The 18,397-nt window shown below is 36.2% G+C and overlaps 1 protein-coding gene and 1 long non-coding RNA gene across 2 annotated transcripts; both read right to left on the bottom strand.

Annotated features, from left to right (window-relative positions):
- Nucleotides 1–3,834: 3,834 nt before the first annotated feature.
- On the bottom strand, nt 3,835–8,246 carry LOC146935737 (uncharacterized). The gene is made up of 3 exons (XM_085750830.1): nt 8,135–8,246; nt 8,017–8,054; nt 3,835–4,099 (listed from the first exon to the last, which is right to left on the bottom strand). Exons 1-3 carry the CDS (start codon nt 8,205–8,207, stop codon nt 3,995–3,997), a joined length of 216 nt encoding a protein of 71 aa, XP_085606956.1. The 5' UTR covers nt 8,208–8,246; the 3' UTR covers nt 3,835–3,994.
- A 361-nt stretch (nt 8,247–8,607) lies between these two features.
- Nucleotides 8,608–16,549, bottom strand: LOC146935736 (uncharacterized). The gene is made up of 3 exons (XR_015030345.1): nt 16,434–16,549; nt 16,248–16,328; nt 8,608–14,155 (listed from the first exon to the last, which is right to left on the bottom strand). It is a non-coding gene; the product is annotated as an uncharacterized LOC146935736 (long non-coding RNA).
- Between the last annotated feature and the right edge of the window lie 1,848 nt (nt 16,550–18,397).

Raw genomic sequence — 18,397 nt, 5'->3', positions numbered from 1 at the left:
TGTCAACCTGTTCTTTCAGCTATCATGATTGGTGGAGACATCCTCTTCTTTGCATGGGAGTTGTACCGTAATTTTGCTGTTTTTTCTTCCTGTTATTATTTTGTCTAGTGTTTTGACTTTGAGACTCTAGTGTTTTGACTTTGTACAAACGTTGAGTGGTTCTCTTTTGCACCCCTTGTGCGAGATGAACCACTCATTTTGATATATTAATTACATTTTGGCTTGTTCAAAAAAAAAATTTGTTGTAGTCCCCTTAAAACAATTCTTCGACTTTTAGTTCATAATAAAATTGCCATCTTCTGGACAATCCTTTGATATTTGTAGTAGCAGCTTCGACGGCCAAAATGCCTCAGTAGGCCATATATCTCATTGGGAAACTTTCATTCACCTCTTCTTCAGCCTCGGATACAAGGAACTCAAAATCGAGAGAGAGTACAAGGTTAAAGTGTTCAACGGGCTTATTAATGCATGAAATGATTATTGATATAAACATTATGATTATGTAGATATGTAGAAATGATTAAAGTAAAATAATTTTTTTGGTTTTTTGTATTACCATTTTTTCCAGAAAAAAAAAAAACACAAAATAAAAACAAGGTCGGGATCAAGACGACATTTCATTAATGATGAAAATACATAAAGCAAAAAGCCCTAAACAAGTTCACTTCCGTTTCGGGTGGGACGGAAGGATTTTTTTTTTTGAAAAAACATAAAGCAACAAACAAACATATTAATTGAACAAATGAGTAATAGAAATAAACATCAGCAACGATCCAATTGCAGCTAAAACATCTCATCTGTCAACCTTAGATACCAAGATCCGATTGCGGATTAACTTGCACATTCAAATTCAAACTCTTTGAAAGGTATGAGGTTTTTTCGGATTAGCTTCTGAACTATATCTTCTGCAATGCAAAACAATGCTCAATATCATGACCTGGTGCCCCCTGATGGAAAGTACAAAAGAGGTCGGGCCTGTACCGGGATGTCAATTTTGCTGGCACTGGAAGAGGTGTCTTAGTGTAGACCAAATTCCTTTAGAGTAACTTTGGAAACAAAACTGCATACTTCATGGGAATAGGATCAATCTGTTTCCTTGAAGTCTGTTGTTGAGGCTGTTGTTGACATTACTGAAACTGGGGTTGATAACCCGAACTATGAACATCATTTATGATAGGCATAACAGCGGCAACAGGGTGATAAGCCAGATACTGTTGTTCGTTGACAGAACTCTCAGAATTTTAAATTGATTTCCAACCTCGGAAAGAAGTCAAATCGCAAGTACTCGCTGACTTTGTGTTTGAGCTAACAAATCTTCTAATTCAAATGGGAATGGAGCAAGAATCATTTTGGAAGGGTCAAACAGTCTCAACATACATCAGGCCCTAAGGTTCAACTTCAAAAGCAATAATAATCAAGCAGAGTACAAAGCGTTGATCATTGGCCTTCAACTCACATCAGATGTAAGAGTTTCTCGTTTACATATCAACAACCCATAATCCTGGTTAATCATATCACTAAATGCCATGCAATGGAATAAGAACTAACCCGATATCCGGAAAAGGTAAAGTCGTATATGATCAAGTTCATTGAAGTATACATTAAGCACATTCATCGAGGTGAAAACATTGAAGCATACAAACTATCTTAGTTAGCAAGCCTGGAATCTACTGAACAACACAAGTTAGTTGTTTATTCAAAACCTTGAAGTTCTGTCCATATATGAGATAGATGTTAATCTTTTAAATCAAACGATTATGGAATAGGATGAGCAAGCAAGAAAGATCAAACAAGTTGCACTTGCACCATATCATACAATTATCACTAAGAAGCCTTACAGAAGAGGCTTCTCTCAGCCCCTATTACAATTCCTAAAAGAACATGAAAGCAGAGTATGTCATGAAAGAAATTCATGAAGAAATTTATGGGAGCCATTGCGGAGCGCAGATGTTAGTAGCTAAGGTCCTTATATATGGGTTTGTTGACCTACCATATGTGAAGATTGCAAGGATGTTATCTAGAAGTGTGACAAATGACAACAATTTGTAAACCAGACACATCGTTGATTCGAATCTCTCCATCAAATTGTCCAAACATGGCCCTCCACACTTGGGGGTTAGACTTCCTTGGACCCTTTCCTCATGCCAGCTAAAGTTCATTGTCGTTGCTATCGACTACTTCTCAAAGTAGATTGAAGCGGAATCTTTGTCAACCATCACGTCAAAAAGAAAGTTCAAGTTTGTATGGATGAACATCATCTGTCGTCACAGACTACGTCACATTATCATAACATACAATGAGACTCAATATTCCAGTCAAATATTCCCAGAATTCTCTAATAAACTCATAATCGAATTACGGCTTGCATCAGTTACGACTACTTCTCTTTTTTGATTTATATTAATTTTTATCTGCTTCTGAATCCCACTTGGTGTTAGAGCCTGATGGAGAAGTTGGAATGTGTTATTAAGCTTAATGTTGATGATAAATGTGTTATATTGCTACCTTTAAATTAAGAGTATTATTTTATACACACATCTTTTTACCTTCTTAAATAAAATCAAAATTTAAGTAAAATCAATATGTATTTTCCGTAGTGTTTTTTAAAAGGGTTAAATATAATTTTAGTCTTTATAAATATTTTAAATTTTTTGTTGTAATCATCGGCGTTACACCAGTTGATAGACAAGGTAAAGCAGCTCTCTTTTTAGTGGTTAAAGGCTTGTCTGTCAACCTGTTCTTTCAGCTATCATGATTGGTGGAGACATCCTCTTCTTTGCATGGGAGTTGTACTGTAATTTTGCTGTTTTTTCTTGTTATTATTTTGTCTATTTTTGAGACTAGTGTTTTGACTTTGAGACTTTAGTGTTTTGACTTTGTACAAATGTTGAGTGGTTCTTATTATTTTGTCTGTTTTTGAGACTCTAGTGTTTTGACTTTGAGACTCTAGTGTTTTGACTTTGTACAAACGTTGAGTGGTTCTCTTTTGCACGCCTTGTGCGAGATGAACCACTCCTTTTGATATATTAATTCCATTTTGGCTTGTTAAAAAAAAATTATTGTAGTCCTCTTAAAACAATTCTTCGACTTTTAGTTCATAAAAAATGTCATCCACTTTGATCTCTGCTTTGAAGTCAGGTCATATGTATCTAAATTTTTGAATGATTATTAGCATGAATGTTTAAATTATTATAAGAATCTCTTAAAAAAATAGAATTTGTTAACAAAATATTAATTAAATATGAATTTTTAGGTGCCGGAAAAAAAAGCATATTTAATCCATGTTTTGAAAAAAAATTCTAATTTTTTTTTTTGCAAAAGTTTCTTATAATATTATAAACATCATTCCAAAAAATATTTTAAAATGTGAATGATAGACATGAATTGATTTAAAAGCACGGAGTAAAAGTTGTGTTAGAAAACTTTTGGAAGACTAAAAGTCAAAAAAAATTAAGGGGACTAAAACGATAAGTTGAAATATTTATAGAAATCAAAAATATATTTAACCCTTTTTAAAATCATTTTAAATGGTTTGTAATTAGTTTATAATTTATAATATTAATTGAAGAAATTGAAGTATTAGTCTAATTTAACGCACCATCAATCAATCACAAACAATCATTTTTTTTTTTTTTTTTTTTGTGGTGGCCGGGGTTTGAACCCCATACCTTGCATATATTATGCATTGTCCATACCAACTGAGCTAAGCTCACAAGGATACAAACAATCATATTTATATGACTTTTAAAGGTACCTATGATTTTGGTCAAATATTTTTAACAATTCAACTGCTATGATTTCTTTAAAAATGGGCAGAATCTGTAGAGAAACCTCTTTGACCCAGCAAATAAAAGTCTAATAATTATTGCAGAAAAACTATGCAGCAACATAGTAGTTTAGTTCAGACACCAAAAAGACTACATTCTATAAGGTTAACAACACAACAATTGAAGAAAACTCATCACCACAACTGCACAATCTAATACAAGACAAGCTAATGAGAACGTATCAAGGTTCCTGCCGCAAGGAACAGGCTAAATACAGCTGCACTTCCTATAGTGGCCTGCCCAATATGCCTAATCTTGAGGGCTCCGGGAACCTGCAAGGTTTCAACATCAAAGTTGAGTATCAAAAAAGAATAGACATTGCACTCCAAAACAACGTGATACATAAATGGTTCTATATACCCACGCCCCATGTCATGAACACGACACAATTGTTACTATCCTTTAAATGTTTCTTGAATGGAACATGTATGTGTGTCCAATAGAGATTAGTACAAGAATACTTCACAGTAGCCAAAGTTCAAATATTAGATATGAAGTTGAAAAGAGTTACAAGAAAGAAACTAAAAGAATTGAATCATATACTTCAAGGTGGCATTTAGCTTGGACCCATTGAAGTATTGGTCCATGATGGACCAATTTTTTTCAACCTTAGATTAGATCATCCTAGCAATTCTTATCATAGTCTATCCACACCAAATCTAATTCATCAACTTCATCTCTCTCATAGCGATCTCTCTCTGTCTCATTGCAACCTCTCTCTCTCTCTCTCAAAGCGGCTGAGCTCAATACAAATGTATAAAAGCTTAATACTAATAATCAAAAGATTGAAATTATTATGAACCATAAAGAACCTCAACTTACAAACAAACCCTAAGAAACCAAAACCAAATTCACAACATAATTCTAATTTTCTGCTGTAATTGGCTCGGCTTCCATTGTTTCTTCATGTGTAGAAATACCACTTGCAAGGCTGAAGCAAGTTTGATCTTTTTTTTTTTTAAATGAAAAAGTTCAAAACCCAAAAACCACTACCAAGCAAGCTAAGTATAAGAGTTTGCTATTATTTCATTTTGTTGGTACAATATGAGTTTGTTATTTTTAATATAATTTTATCTAATACTAGTTTATAATTTGATTAATTAATGGAAGACGTAAAAAATTAATGAAGGCATCTGTATGAAAGAAAAAGGTAGAGAGAGAGAGTGTAAATGGGAGTGATAGAGTTGATGAGTTTGATTTGGTGTTTATGGACCATGATAAGATTTAGTGGGTTGATATGATCTAAGCATTGAAAAGACTGGTCCATCATGGACCAATATCTTGATGGGTTCATTTTATACGGAACCATACTTCAATATCAGAGTTAATGAAGAAATCACACTCAACTAACTACAAATTCGAAATGTATATATTGAATACATTTTGTGCTGTCTGTGAATCAGAACTTAGATTTTATTTTCCTCTTCTTTTATTTCAATGAAAGCATGTGAAGCAGAGATTTAATGGAATTTGGATTGCATGCAGTCTCAAAACTGCATACAGTCCTGCAGTCGGGGGGACATTTCAGACGGTTCAAATTTAAAGCTCTAAATTTAAAGCTCGGAGGCCAGAAATGACACGACTACAGCACTGCATGCAATCCAGATCCGATTTAATGTCATATTATATGTAATTTTATCCATTATAATTATTATCATATAACTACAGTATTAGTTGATGTTTCACGCTCGTCACATAAACACACATGGATACTGCATATAACCTTATATGAAGTGTTTTAAAATACCCATTATATTTTAGCTTCTTGGTTGTGCTACAATATGTCCTCTGCTCTGCCCCCCATGTTAGTGTTGTGTTATAGTTATTGCGTCTTAGAAAAGATAAGCTTCCAAATCTAAATAAGGCTTCTATTGATTGCGCATGAAAATCATTCAAGCAAGGGGATAGAATTTGAAAAAAAAAGTCCAAAATTCCAAATCAATAGACAAGGGATGCATCAGTATCACTAATAATTTGTCCGAGCAGTAACAAGCACCACAATAAAAGGCAAAAGTCACCACATATAAAATTCCCAATATAACCCACTAATTCTATTATTGTCTATCGAATGATGTGTTTTGGGCCCCAACATATTTTTAGGGTTAGGGCCGAGGTCACCCCATGGCCATCATGGGTCAGCTCCCTCTGAGTAGCAAAGCTTAACTCTTCCTTTTCCTTTATTTTCTTACACTTTCTCCACAATCAAACACAGCAGCTACTACATTTTGAATGGCAAAGATCGAGAGTAAGATTGGAGGAATACATTAGAGAGCAAGAACAACAGCATAAAGCCCTATGGGATTATTTCTGATGACCATCCCATATACATGATTTAGTATGGAGAACTGTGGAATCATCATCTAGTAAAGTGGACTGTGGAGATAGCAAAACAAGCCAGCCAACCAACTCCATTAAGGACAAAAGATCTCATTGATTCAACTTTAACTTGATAATGGAGATTAACATGACATCCTTACAAGATGGTAATTTGTATAAGACATTTAGTTTATTAAATGGATACTTCAAATTCCGTCAAAAAAAATTGACACTTCAAATCAATTTGTACTTCTAGACCTAGTCCTATATTTACTAGGTAACTTATAATTAGGTCTTTGTTATAGATCACTTGTAACTAGAAAAGGGAGATGAGAGTGTTCACATATATAGTTTGAAATCAAAGGACAAATGAGAAGTTAGTAAGGACAGTTATTGATTGATTGAGAAAAGAAGGCCTAAGGCGAGTCCAGTTCTCTCAAACGCAACAAGGAGTCTATATCATCTTGTATCCACAGTGCCTAATCCATATTCCAGTCTCTCGGATTGAGGTAAAGACACATAGGGTTCTATCAAATATCAATGAATCTTCTACTTTTACCTATATAGCAATCTACTTCACTTCTCTTAGAGTTAAGGATAATTAGTAATGTCTGTGACTATGCATAGGATATATCTATTTTTGAACGATTCACTAAGTTTGCTCCAACTATTTGGAGTTTCTTTCTTGTTAGTTAGAGGCAGGATATTTAACTAAGGATTTAAGGGTGTGGACTACTTAGTCCCCAACCCTTTATTGATTATGCTTAAGGAATGTATAGCCAATCAATTTACTTTCTTATAAATAAACCCTAGATTTCTGCTGTCTAAGAAGCAATGCAAAAACTTGGGTTTTTCTTTCTTCCTCTTTCTCCTTTTGTTTCTCGATTCCAATCATACCTTTTCACTTAATCAGAAACCTAAAATAACTAAGTTTCAAACGTCCTAATATTTCTCCAACATTTCCACATTGCAATTAGACACATTCATTTATTTGTAGGTTCCCTTCACATTCACAGCTCTTGAAAAACCCTTTAGACCATATATCAAGCGTTAAAGTATAATGATTCTCATCCTTTATTACATGATACATTTGGATCACAACAACTACCCATCAAGCTAAACTTATGGCTTACTTATACATCCAATAATCGGGAAAACGTACTGTTATCGTTAAAATTTAAGGGATTATACATTAGGTAGCTATTCAACAATTAAGCCTCCCGCAAGAATAATAAGAATTCAACTATGAACAGATTAAATATTACTACCTATTCTCTATTCAATTTTTGGCAGTGAAACATTGATGTTAAACCCTAGCTGCAGTTGAATGCTTCAAGCTTTGACTGTGATGGAAATTTAGCTATGTGTGACTAGATTATATAAACTTTTATGTCAATGTTCGATATTGGTATCAGAATTACCGTAATATGTATCAAACATACTACGGTCAGAGCCTTGTGTAACATCCACCAGGACTTGTCTTCTAAGTTCTATCCTTAGAACTTCCATTTTCCCCTAATTTTAAGACCCTGAAGATCTAAGAGTTAAAACAAACAACAAGGATCCACATTCCTCTTTACTAGGCTACAATTACAATCATAAATCCATTCAATTTCTTAGTGATTCAGATTCGAAATCTAAACCCCCTCTAATACAATTTCCACTACACAAAACATTAACCACCTTAATTTTATTCTTCATTAATCAAAAAACCCATTTTAATACACAATTTCAAATCCAAACAAAGTAAAGAACACTCCAACACGACACAGAAAAATTGCATTTTCCTTTTCAATTCAGTTATTCAATAATCAATGAAATTTAAAAAAAAAAAAAAAAAAAAACATAAAATTGGAATTCAAAAACTACATACCTTATACCTAATTGCATCATAAGTTCCATAAACAGCACCTACATGCAACAAAATTTGGTTCAGTGAAAAAAGACGCAATAATTAAGCATAACGGTGAATAAGGATGGTGAAAATTTACCGACGGCGCCACCGATAGCACCGCCAACGGCGGCTCCGGCAGCCACGCGATTGAGTAAGCTGTCTCTCTTCATTTTTCTTGTTTCTTCTTCGTCTCTTTCCAACTTGTGTGTGTTTTAGGTTTGAGGATTTATTTAATTAAAAGGTTTTTGTGTGAAATAAAAGAATTTGCGAAGTGGTGTGAATTATGAAGTTAATAAAGTGTTGGTCACGAAATTAAAAATTAAAAAGTGTTGGTCACGTAACCAAAATAAAAAATGCTTTTTTTTAGGAAAGAAAACTTTTTATTTTTTTATTTTTAGATAAATCAAACTTATATATAAAGTGAGAAAATATTGAAGCTAATTATCGGTCATACTTTTTTATGAGTCATACTTTGTTTGTTATTGATTAAAATTAAAGTGATTTTGATAATGAATAATTTAAAGATTTTTTTTTTATAGATTTTATAAATAAAAAAAATCATGATCTCTTTTGAAGCTGCTTTAAAAAAAAAATTAGATTCTGATTTTATTAAAATTAAAAAGATGTAACAAATGGATTTAATTTTCTTAAAAGTGATTATTTTTCTAAAAAACTAGTTAAAAATTCGTGCCTCGCACGAGTTACATTTTTAATAATCATCGAGTAAAAGAATATATGGAAAATGTATTGTGGTAATTAATTTATTTTTCGGCAATAAAAGTAGAGGTTATAATATGAATTCGATTGATCAATTGATGTAATAATATGACAAACGGGCTCTAACAATTGTTTTAAGGGTGTTGCCTAAAACAATTTGTTTCGAAAATGCAAGTTAGACATACGAAAAACTAATAATTACACAATTTTTCCTTTAAAAAAAATTACACAATTTTATATGCATAAATTACTCATTTTGATTGGTTAAACAACGTATGAAGGCCACTTGTTTGCATTTTCTATTAATTGTTCATAATAAATATTTTGGAGAAAAGGGATTACATGCATTGCCGGTGTGAACTAATTTTTCATTGAGGTCTAATAAAAGGTGGTGTTTAGGGTGAACCATCAACCAAGTAGTTATGGTGAACCATGAATAAGAAGAGTCCTCAGATTTAGTAGTTCTACCCGATCATATGATGTACCACTCATATTGATTTTTTTTTACATCCTTCATCTGTTGTCCTCTAATGATCCCAATGTTACAAAGCAAATAAAGGAAAATGAAGGAAAAGGCCCAACAGAAGCAAACAACAACTCAGGTCAAAGCCCAAAAGAAAGACCCAAGAGGGAAACCAAGAAACCTAGCCGTTTTAGGGATTGATCACTGTCTCTAGAATCATCCGGTATATGGACAAAAAGCATGTGATGTCTTCTGCTAGTAGTCCTTGACCGTTAGGGTCCTGATAAGGACAAGAATAAATTTATTTAGTATTTTCGTTATTTATCTTTTTGCTCTTGGATGTGGACAAGTGTCTTAAGATCCTGCTATCCTAGGAATAATTGTATAACCTCAAGGCATATATGCTGAGATGAAAGGAATGAAAAGACATAAAATTATCATCTCATAAACTTTCTCTTCCCCCAAGACTTTCCCTGTCACAAAAATGAATTTAATTTCTGCTCTTTTCCTTAACATTGGTGCTCTTGTTTTCTTGAAATCATGCCTCCTAGACAACAACCTGAACCACCTACCCTTCAACAACTACAAGACTCTATAAACAACCTCGCACTAGCCTTTTCCACTTTTCGAAACACTCAAGACCAGCGACATGAACAATATATTACCTCCATAGAGACCCTGCAATCACAAATACCAAACAACTCCCAAGCCTCATGTAGTTTCACAACCTCAACTTCAGATTCCACCCTTAAACCACCTAAACTTTGCCTCATTCCTTTCGATGGCTCAAACCCACTAGACTGCATTTTCAAGGCTAACCAGTTCTTTACCCATTACTCCATATCCCCAAACCAGCGTCTAGCTCATGTTGCCGGATACATGACCGGAGATGCTCTCAGTTGGTATCAATGGATGTTTAACAATAATCTCCTTTCAACATGGGATGCTTTCACCGCCGCTCTCGAGGTTCGATTCGGCCCGTCAGCTTATGACAACCACCAATAGGCACTCTTTAAGTTGAAACAAACAACTTCAGTTGCAGATTATCAACGTGAATTTGAAAAATTATGCGATCGGGTAGCAGGTCTTTCCTCTCTTGCTATTGTTGATTGTTTCGTCTCTGGACTTAAGTTCCATATTCAAAATGAGCTAGCAATCCACCAACCCACATCAGTTTCTTAAGAGTATGGCCTAGCCAAACTGATTGAATCCAAACACACAGCCACACGACCCTTTCAACAAACCACATCCAAACATTCACCACCCAAACCACCAATACTTCCCACTCCCTCACCTTACTTACTTCAGAAAAACAACACTACCACAAGTTCACTACCAATCAAACGTTTAAACCCTACAGAAATGCAGCAACGCCGCGCCCACGGGCTATGCTTTAATTGCGATGAACGTTTCCATCCGGGTCACCGCTGCAAACCTAAGCTTTTCCTATTACTCCTAGATGATGATGCATCAGATCCTCTCACAGACAACTTGTGTGCAGTTATCACCCCACCAGAACCACCAAACCTCATAGATCTTAACCCTCTAGCAACCACTTTCCCAACCGTAAAACAAGATAACACAACAAAACTCATTATTCCTAGGCCTGAACTCTTTCACCTATCTCTCCAAGCCGCTACAGGACACTCTTCACCTCGCACCTTACGTTTTACCGCTGCCATATATGGCCAGAAGGTCACAGTATTGGTGGATTTCGGTAGTTCCCACAACATCATACAACCCCGTATCGCGTCCTTCCTCCACCTACTAATCCAACTGTTATCTTCTTTCTCCGTTATGGTGGGAAACAGCGACTATTTACACTGCACTGGCCTTTGCAAAGATACACCTTTAATGATAAACCAACACATTTTCCCAATTTCCTTTTATGTTCTACCCATTCAAGGTGTTGATGTGGTCTTAATAGTTCAATGGTTGCAAACCCTAGGACCCTTTGTATCAGATTTTGCTATTCCATCTATGCAATTTTACCACAATAACACACTCATAACCATTCAAGGCTTTAATCCAAACACCATCGCCCAAGCCACTGCACATCAGCTCAACCGTATGTTACAAACCAATGTTATTGACACTTTTCACTCCATTTCCATGATCCGAACCAAACCAACAACTACTACTGATAGCGCAACCGGCATTTTCACCGATGAACAATTTTTACTCACTGTCCACCCAGATTTACAAACCCTTCTCAAACAATATTCGCATGTATTTGCCAAACCAAACAACCTTCCCCCACCACGAGACCATGATCACCATATTCACCTCACTCCCACAGGCACATCCATCAACATCAAACCTTACCGTTACCCTCACTACCAAAAAGAAGCCATGACCCAACTCATCACCGAAATGTTACATGATGGTATCATTCAACCAAGCACTAGACCATACTCATCACCCGTCCTCCTTGTAAAAAAAGGTGGCATTTGGCGTTTTTGTGTAGACTATAGGGCCCTCAACAACATTACCATTAAAGACCGTTTTCCCATTCCCACAATTGATGAACTTCACGGTGCAAAATATATCTCTAAAATTGACTTACAGTCCGGCTACCACCAAATCAGCCTTGTTCCCCAAAATGTCCATAAAACAGGATTTCGTACGTTTGATGGTCACTATGAATTCCTTGTGATGCCTTTCGGCCTTTCCAATGCCCCTTCCACCTTCCAAGCCGCCATGAATAACCTTTTACGCCCCTACCTCCGAAAATTCACCTTGGTATTTTTTGATGACATCTTAATTTACAGCCCCACATGGGAGCCACACTTGAACCACATTGATCAAATTTTATCCTTGTTGTCTGCTAACCAATTTTACGCCAAGCTTTCAAAGTGTTAGTTTGGTGTTGAATCGGTTGATTACCTTGGGCATCTCATATCTGCCAAAGGTGTGCAAGCTGATCCTATTAAAATCCAAGCCATGGTGTCTTGGCCTCCACCAAAAAACCTCACGGCCCTGCATGCTTTCTTAGGCTTAACTGTGTTTTACCGCCGTTTTGTGCTCAACTATGCTTCAATTGCTAGCCCATTAACCGACCTACTCAAAGCCAACGCCTTCAAATGGTCTGATGCTGCAACAACAGCATTTGAAGAACTAAAAAATTCCATGATCAACCTCCCTACACTCACTTTACCTGACTTTACCCAGCCTTTTAAAGTCACAACTGACGCCTCCACCACCGCCTTAGGTGCTGTCCTATCCCAAAACTCTCAGCCCCTAGCATTTTTCAGCAAAAAGTTGAACCCTCGCCTAGCTGCATCTTCCACATATGTTTGTGAGTTATATGGCCTCACTGAAGCTATTAAAAAATGGAGACAGTATTTGCTTGGGTCCACCTTTAAAGTCTTTACTGACCATAAAAGCCTCAAATGTCTCATGAACCAAATCATTCGAACCCCCGAGCAACAAAAATGGTTAACTAAGTTGGTTGGATACAACTATGAAATCCATTATAAACCGGGCAAAGAAAATGTTGTTGCGGATGCATTATCTCGAGTTACTGAGGCACCAATTGATGGGATTTGTGCAATTATTAGTTCCCCTTCTTCCCCTTTGATTTCTAAATTGCAGAACTTTTTTGCTACTAACCCTGCAGGTCAGAAGCTGGTTACTAAGGTGCAGGAAGATGTTAAGATGCTGCAGAATTTCACATACAAATCAGGGCTATTGTATTTCAAAGGCAGATTGTTCATCCCAGCAGAAACATGCATCACCACAGAAATACTTCAGGAATTTCACGCATCCCCACTCGGCGGCCATTCTGGTATTCAAGCAACACTTGCTCGTGTCTCCGTTTCCTTCTAATGGCTGGGTATGCACAATGAGATTAAAAGCTTTGACAACACTTGCAACACATGCCAACACAACAAATATAACACTCATGCGCCTTATGGTCTCATTCAACCCCTTCCTCTTCCTCAACAAGTATGGGAAGATATATCCATGGACTTTATTACACACCTCTCACCCTCCCAAAACAAAACGGTAATTTGGGTCATTGTTGACCGCCTTACCAAGTTTGCCCATTTCATTTCCCTACCTGCCAACTACACCGCTGCCACATTAGCCCCATTCTTTATTGTCGAAATCTACAAACTTCATGGTTCCCCCAAAAAATTGTCAGTGATCGTGATCGTATCTTCATCAGTCAGTTTTGGCATTCCTTGTTCAAATCCCTTGGCACTACTCTCAGTTTTAGCAGTTCTTATCATCCTCAAACTGATGGCCAAACCGAGGTTTTAAATCATTGTATGCAGACTTACCTTCGCTGCTTTGTTAGTGACGAATCGCGACTTTGGGTTCGTTTTCTTTCCCTCGCTGAATTTTGGTACAACACCTCACACCACTCGGCCATTGGGATGACTCCTTTTGAGGCCCTCTACGGCTGTAAACCTCCAGTTTTAGTCCCTTATATTGCCGGCAAATCCAAGATTCAAACACTTGATGAATTACTCAGTAACAAGGCCCGTATCATTAAAATTCTGAAGGAGAACTCTCACGCGCAAGGAACCGTATGACTCAGCAGGCCAACCTCCACCGCAAAGACAAAGATTTTGAGGTCGATCAATGGGTTTACTTGAAGCTACAGCCTTATCGTCAAAGCTCAGTTCAGCACCGCACCTCACAAAAACTAGCAAAACGATACTACGGACCTTTCCACATTACTAAACGCATTGGTCTGGTGGCTTATGAGCTATAACTGCCACCCTCCTCCAGAATTCACCCAGTATTTCATGTCTCACTACTGAAATTGTGCCAGGGCCAGTCCACCAATCAAATTTCACCCCTACCAGACTAAATTGTTTTTCCTCCGTCCGTTCCAACTCCCATTGCTGTCCTGGATCAGCGGCGCTTGACAGGTGACCTTACTGAGGTTTTAATCCAATGGGAGGGATTCCCATCTACAGAAGCAACCTGGGAGAACATATCAATGATTCAATCCAAGTATCCAGACTTAATCTTGAGGACAAAATTTGTCTCAATGGGTATGGTAATGTTACAAAGCAAATAAAGGAGAATGAAGGAAAAGGCCCAACAAAAGCAAACAACTCGGGTCAAAGCCCAAGAGAAAGACCCAAGAGGGAAACCAAGAAACCTAGCCGTTTTAGGGATTGATCACTGTCTCTAGAATCATCCAGTATATGGACAAAAAGCATGTGTTGTCTCCTGCTAGTAGTCCTTGACCGTTAGGGTCCTGAGGACAAGAATAAATTTATTTAGTATTTTTGTTATTTATCTTTTTGCTCTTGGATGTGGACAAGTGTCTTAAGATCCTGCAATCCTAGGAATAATTGTATAACCTCAAGGAATATATGCTGAGATGAAAGGAATGAAAAGATAGAAAATTATTATCTCATAAACTTTCTCTTCCCCTAAGACTTTCCCCGTCACAAAAGGGAATTTAATTTCTGCTCTTTTCCTTAACACCCAACCACCACATAAACTCTCAAATCACTTTCTGCTAACAAAAGGAGTTTTTGATTTTTTTTCCAATCTTGAAGTTCAGGACAGGTCGCTGGTGACTAAGAAGAGCAATGAGAAACATCTTATTTGATTTAATTCTAGATTAATGTTAATTGCTTAAGAATTTTATTTTTAAGAATATTCATAGTTTGATTAAACTAATAATCTTATTAAAGATTCATTATTTTCAAAAAGGGGTTCTAAAATTCCTTCTCAAAGCAAAGAAAATCACTTACTTGTTTGAATTTTATTTTCAAATAACTTTTGAATAAAAGATTGTATTTTGGCGAATTTCATCTTTTTAACATAATTGATTTTTGTCAAAATTTGGTTATCTATTTTACCTTGTTCATAATTCTTATAGTGTATTGACCATCTTTAGAAATAATCAGTAGATTTGTTGATCTTCTTAATGAAAAAAAAAAATCATTGAATATTTGTATCTTTCATTGTCTTAATTTTCGTATTTAACATCATCATTTACAGTCATTTCATAAGAATATCGACTACTTATAATCTCACAAATATTTTTCTCTAAAGAACTCATTTTCATCTAACCAAAAACAAAGGTAGCTATTCGTCCCCTATAGATATGATGTAACAACCTGGTGGTGAATTCAAGGGATTCTTGATGTTAAATATCTAATTGAAGGTTCAACAATATAATTAAAGACTTGAAGATTTTGGGGATTAAAGTTCTTAGCTCAAGGAATTGGTTACTGATTGTGTTGGTGGAAATTGAAATTAGTGGTGGTCAGTGAATTTTCTCGATTGTAATTTCATTTGCTTCAATCAATTAAGGCCAGGGGAAGAACTATGTCCCTCAGTTGTGGGTTTCCTAACTACTTTAGTAGAGTGATATGTACGATTGCTTATGGGTTTTGAGTTACACTGAAAAATGTATAAATAAAAGCAGAAAAATAAAGGGATAAATTTATGAAAAAAAGCTTGTTTAATTGGTTGGATGTCAATGTATGAATAGAGTATTTATAGTGTAACTATTACATATTATCCAAACATCATGGCCCAAAATGTGTAACCCCTATTTGACTAATTTTCATGGGTATCGTGTGATAACTCCGATGGTAGTGGGATCATAGTGCCCCATGCTCAACTTCAATCTCCTCTTCCTGGCATGATCCGTTGACAAGGTTCTTTTATGCGCATATCCATAAAAGAGAGTGTCATGTCTCTTCCTCACGGTTATTTACATGAGAGAATAAATTGTGGTAATGTGATGACAGTCCGTCATATCACATTTTTAGAGTCTTTTTAATTAAGTTTTAATTCTATTTTTATTAGTTTAGTACTTAATTTAGAGTCTTTTTTTTAATAAATGGTCATGTCCTTATTTATTGAGTCAAGTACTGAAATGATTAAAATTGGTGTTTATTATCATAATTATTGGTAACATGATCAAAGAAGAGCAAAACAAGAGGTGACAAAAAGCAATATACATTATATTATAAATTCAGCAAAGCTCAATCTGATACTTGTTTTTAACAACTATAGTAGCAAAAATGGGAGGTGCAAAGAGCAATACCTTGAGAATTATGTATAGGTTTAGAATGAGGTGAACCGAATGAGCTTGAAGGAGATTCTCGATACCCTCGTTTCATAAGACCTACAATGATTAAATATATTAAGAATACAATTAGAGAGATATAGAAATTGACAATTCGAAAAACCCTAAAAATGCACGATAGAGATTTTGAGAAGATTCAATTACCTGTGTTAATGTTATGTTACTCTTGGAGGTTTCACGCGCGAGAAAGAAGGTACGTGTCGCGGTTTGTTTGAGTGAGTGAGACTGCAGCCGGTGAGTAGTAGTGGAGAGCGGTTATGTTTCAGTTTATTTTCTTCAGTGTCATCCCCAGCATAGCTATTCAAGTGATGTCGCTAAAAAATGTCTTGTTGTTCATTAAGCTATTGTTCCAAACCGATACGATAGTGGACAATCAATTTCCCCAGTGAAGTCGCCATTTCTGTCGCTTCATTTTTCGGAGATCAAGGCTATTTGATTAGCTTATTGACTCACTAATTATTTCACGACTTTGAAAAAATTTATTTAAATTGGGGGGTCCGGGGGCTACGGACATAAAGGGTGCTAATACCTTCCCTTTATGTAACTAAACCCCGGACCCCCCAATTTAAATAAATTTTTTCAAAGTCGTGAAATAATTAGTGAGTCAATAAGCTAATCAAATAGCCTTGATCTCCGAAAAATGACGCGACAGAAATGGCGACTTCACTGGGGAAATTGATTGTCCACTATCGTATCGGTTTGGAACAATAGCTTAATGAACAACAAGACATTTTTTAGCGACATCACTTGAATAGCTATGCTGGGGATGACACTGAAGCAAAAAATTTCAAAATACAAAACTTTTTACATCTTTTGAAAAGTGTGAACAACAAGCACACTCTCTTTGAACTTATGAGTAGTTGAAGCGTACATCAGCATGCGCCTTGAGAACGGTTTCACTCCAAAATAGAAACATGTCTAAGCACTATGGAGAGGATCTCTGCATTGAGCAAGATACAGTCATAATCAAAAAATTCAAAAAAAAAAAGGGCTTGCTAAGCTGAAAACCTGAAAAGGCTGCTTAGGCAATAGAGAGCGTCCCGGTGGACTGAAAACCCGAAAGGGCGGTCCAGGCAAAAATTAGGGGCACAAAAAAGGAATATACTCCCGGTGGACTGAAAACCCGAAAGGGCGGTCCAGGCAAAAGTTAGGGATTTTCAAAAAAAAAAATGAAAAATGACTGTTGAAGCATACCAGTGGAAGACACACTCTGCGTCAATTTACAAATGGCGACTTCTTCCAGACTCTTGGTCAACAATGGGCTTTATCCAGGAGCATCAACTGCTACCTTGTGCCAGGCTTCACCCATCAACGGTTCAATTTGTTCACAATAACATCATCTCCAAGGAAGTTTGCCGAGTGTTTGTACCGCGATGTCAGTTCGACTCCCATCTTACCTGTTGTGTCTTGTCTCATCAAGTTCACCTGTCACATACAGTTTATACAGTCATACAAGTTACAACTCATACACTCATACATTCATACAATCATACATTCATACACTAATACTTTCGCACATCCATACATTCATGCATTATTACATTCACTCATACACAGCATATACACAACATCATTCATACATAACCGCATTGATCACCCATAATCTTGTATGGCTGTACCCTTTCAGTTCGATCTTCACTCATTGTTGTGTCAAGCGAATAGCTTGCAAACAATCTTTTGTTACACGAGTGTCAAGCGAATAGCTTGCAAATATCTTTTGTTACCTTTGTGTCAAGTGAATAGCTTGCATGCGTCTTTTGTTACCTATGTGTCAAGCGAATAGCTTGCAAACATCTTTTGTTACCTGTGTGTCAAGCGAATAGCTTGCAACCCTCTTTTTGTCATCACGAGTGTCAAGCGACTAGCTTGCAAGCCTCTTTTGTCATCACCAGTGTCAAGTGAATAGCTTGCAAAAATTCTTGTCTTATAAAAAGTGTCATCCCCAGCGTTAGCTGTTCTAGTGATGTCACTAATCAAATCAATGTCAAAAGCGTCATCCCCAGCGTAGCTGTTCTAGTGATGTCACTAATCAATTTCAATTTCAATGGTGTCATCCCCAGCATTAGCTGTTCTAGTGATGTCACCGGTCAATTTCAATTTCAGAGGTG

Source organism: Medicago sativa, chromosome 3 (assembly GCF_051527215.1).
Source record: "Medicago sativa cultivar Bolivia chromosome 3, Bolivia_mono, whole genome shotgun sequence".
Lineage (NCBI taxonomy): Eukaryota > Viridiplantae > Streptophyta > Magnoliopsida > Fabales > Fabaceae > Medicago > Medicago sativa.
The sequence above is the reverse complement of the archived record's forward strand: the minus strand, read 5'-3'. Positions and strand labels throughout refer to the sequence as shown.

Coding starts and splice junctions, on each gene's coding strand:
- LOC146935737 (XM_085750830.1), bottom strand. CDS start 8,207: ATGAAGAGAGACAGCTTACTCAATCGCGTGGCTGCCGGAGCCGCCGTT. Junction 8,055..8,134: donor TGCTATCGGTGGCGCCGTCG/GTAAATTTTCAC, acceptor TGTTGCATGTAG/GTGCTGTTTATGGAACTTAT. Junction 4,100..8,016: donor ATGATGCAATTAGGTATAAG/GTATGTAGTTTT, acceptor GAAACCTTGCAG/GTTCCCGGAGCCCTCAAGAT.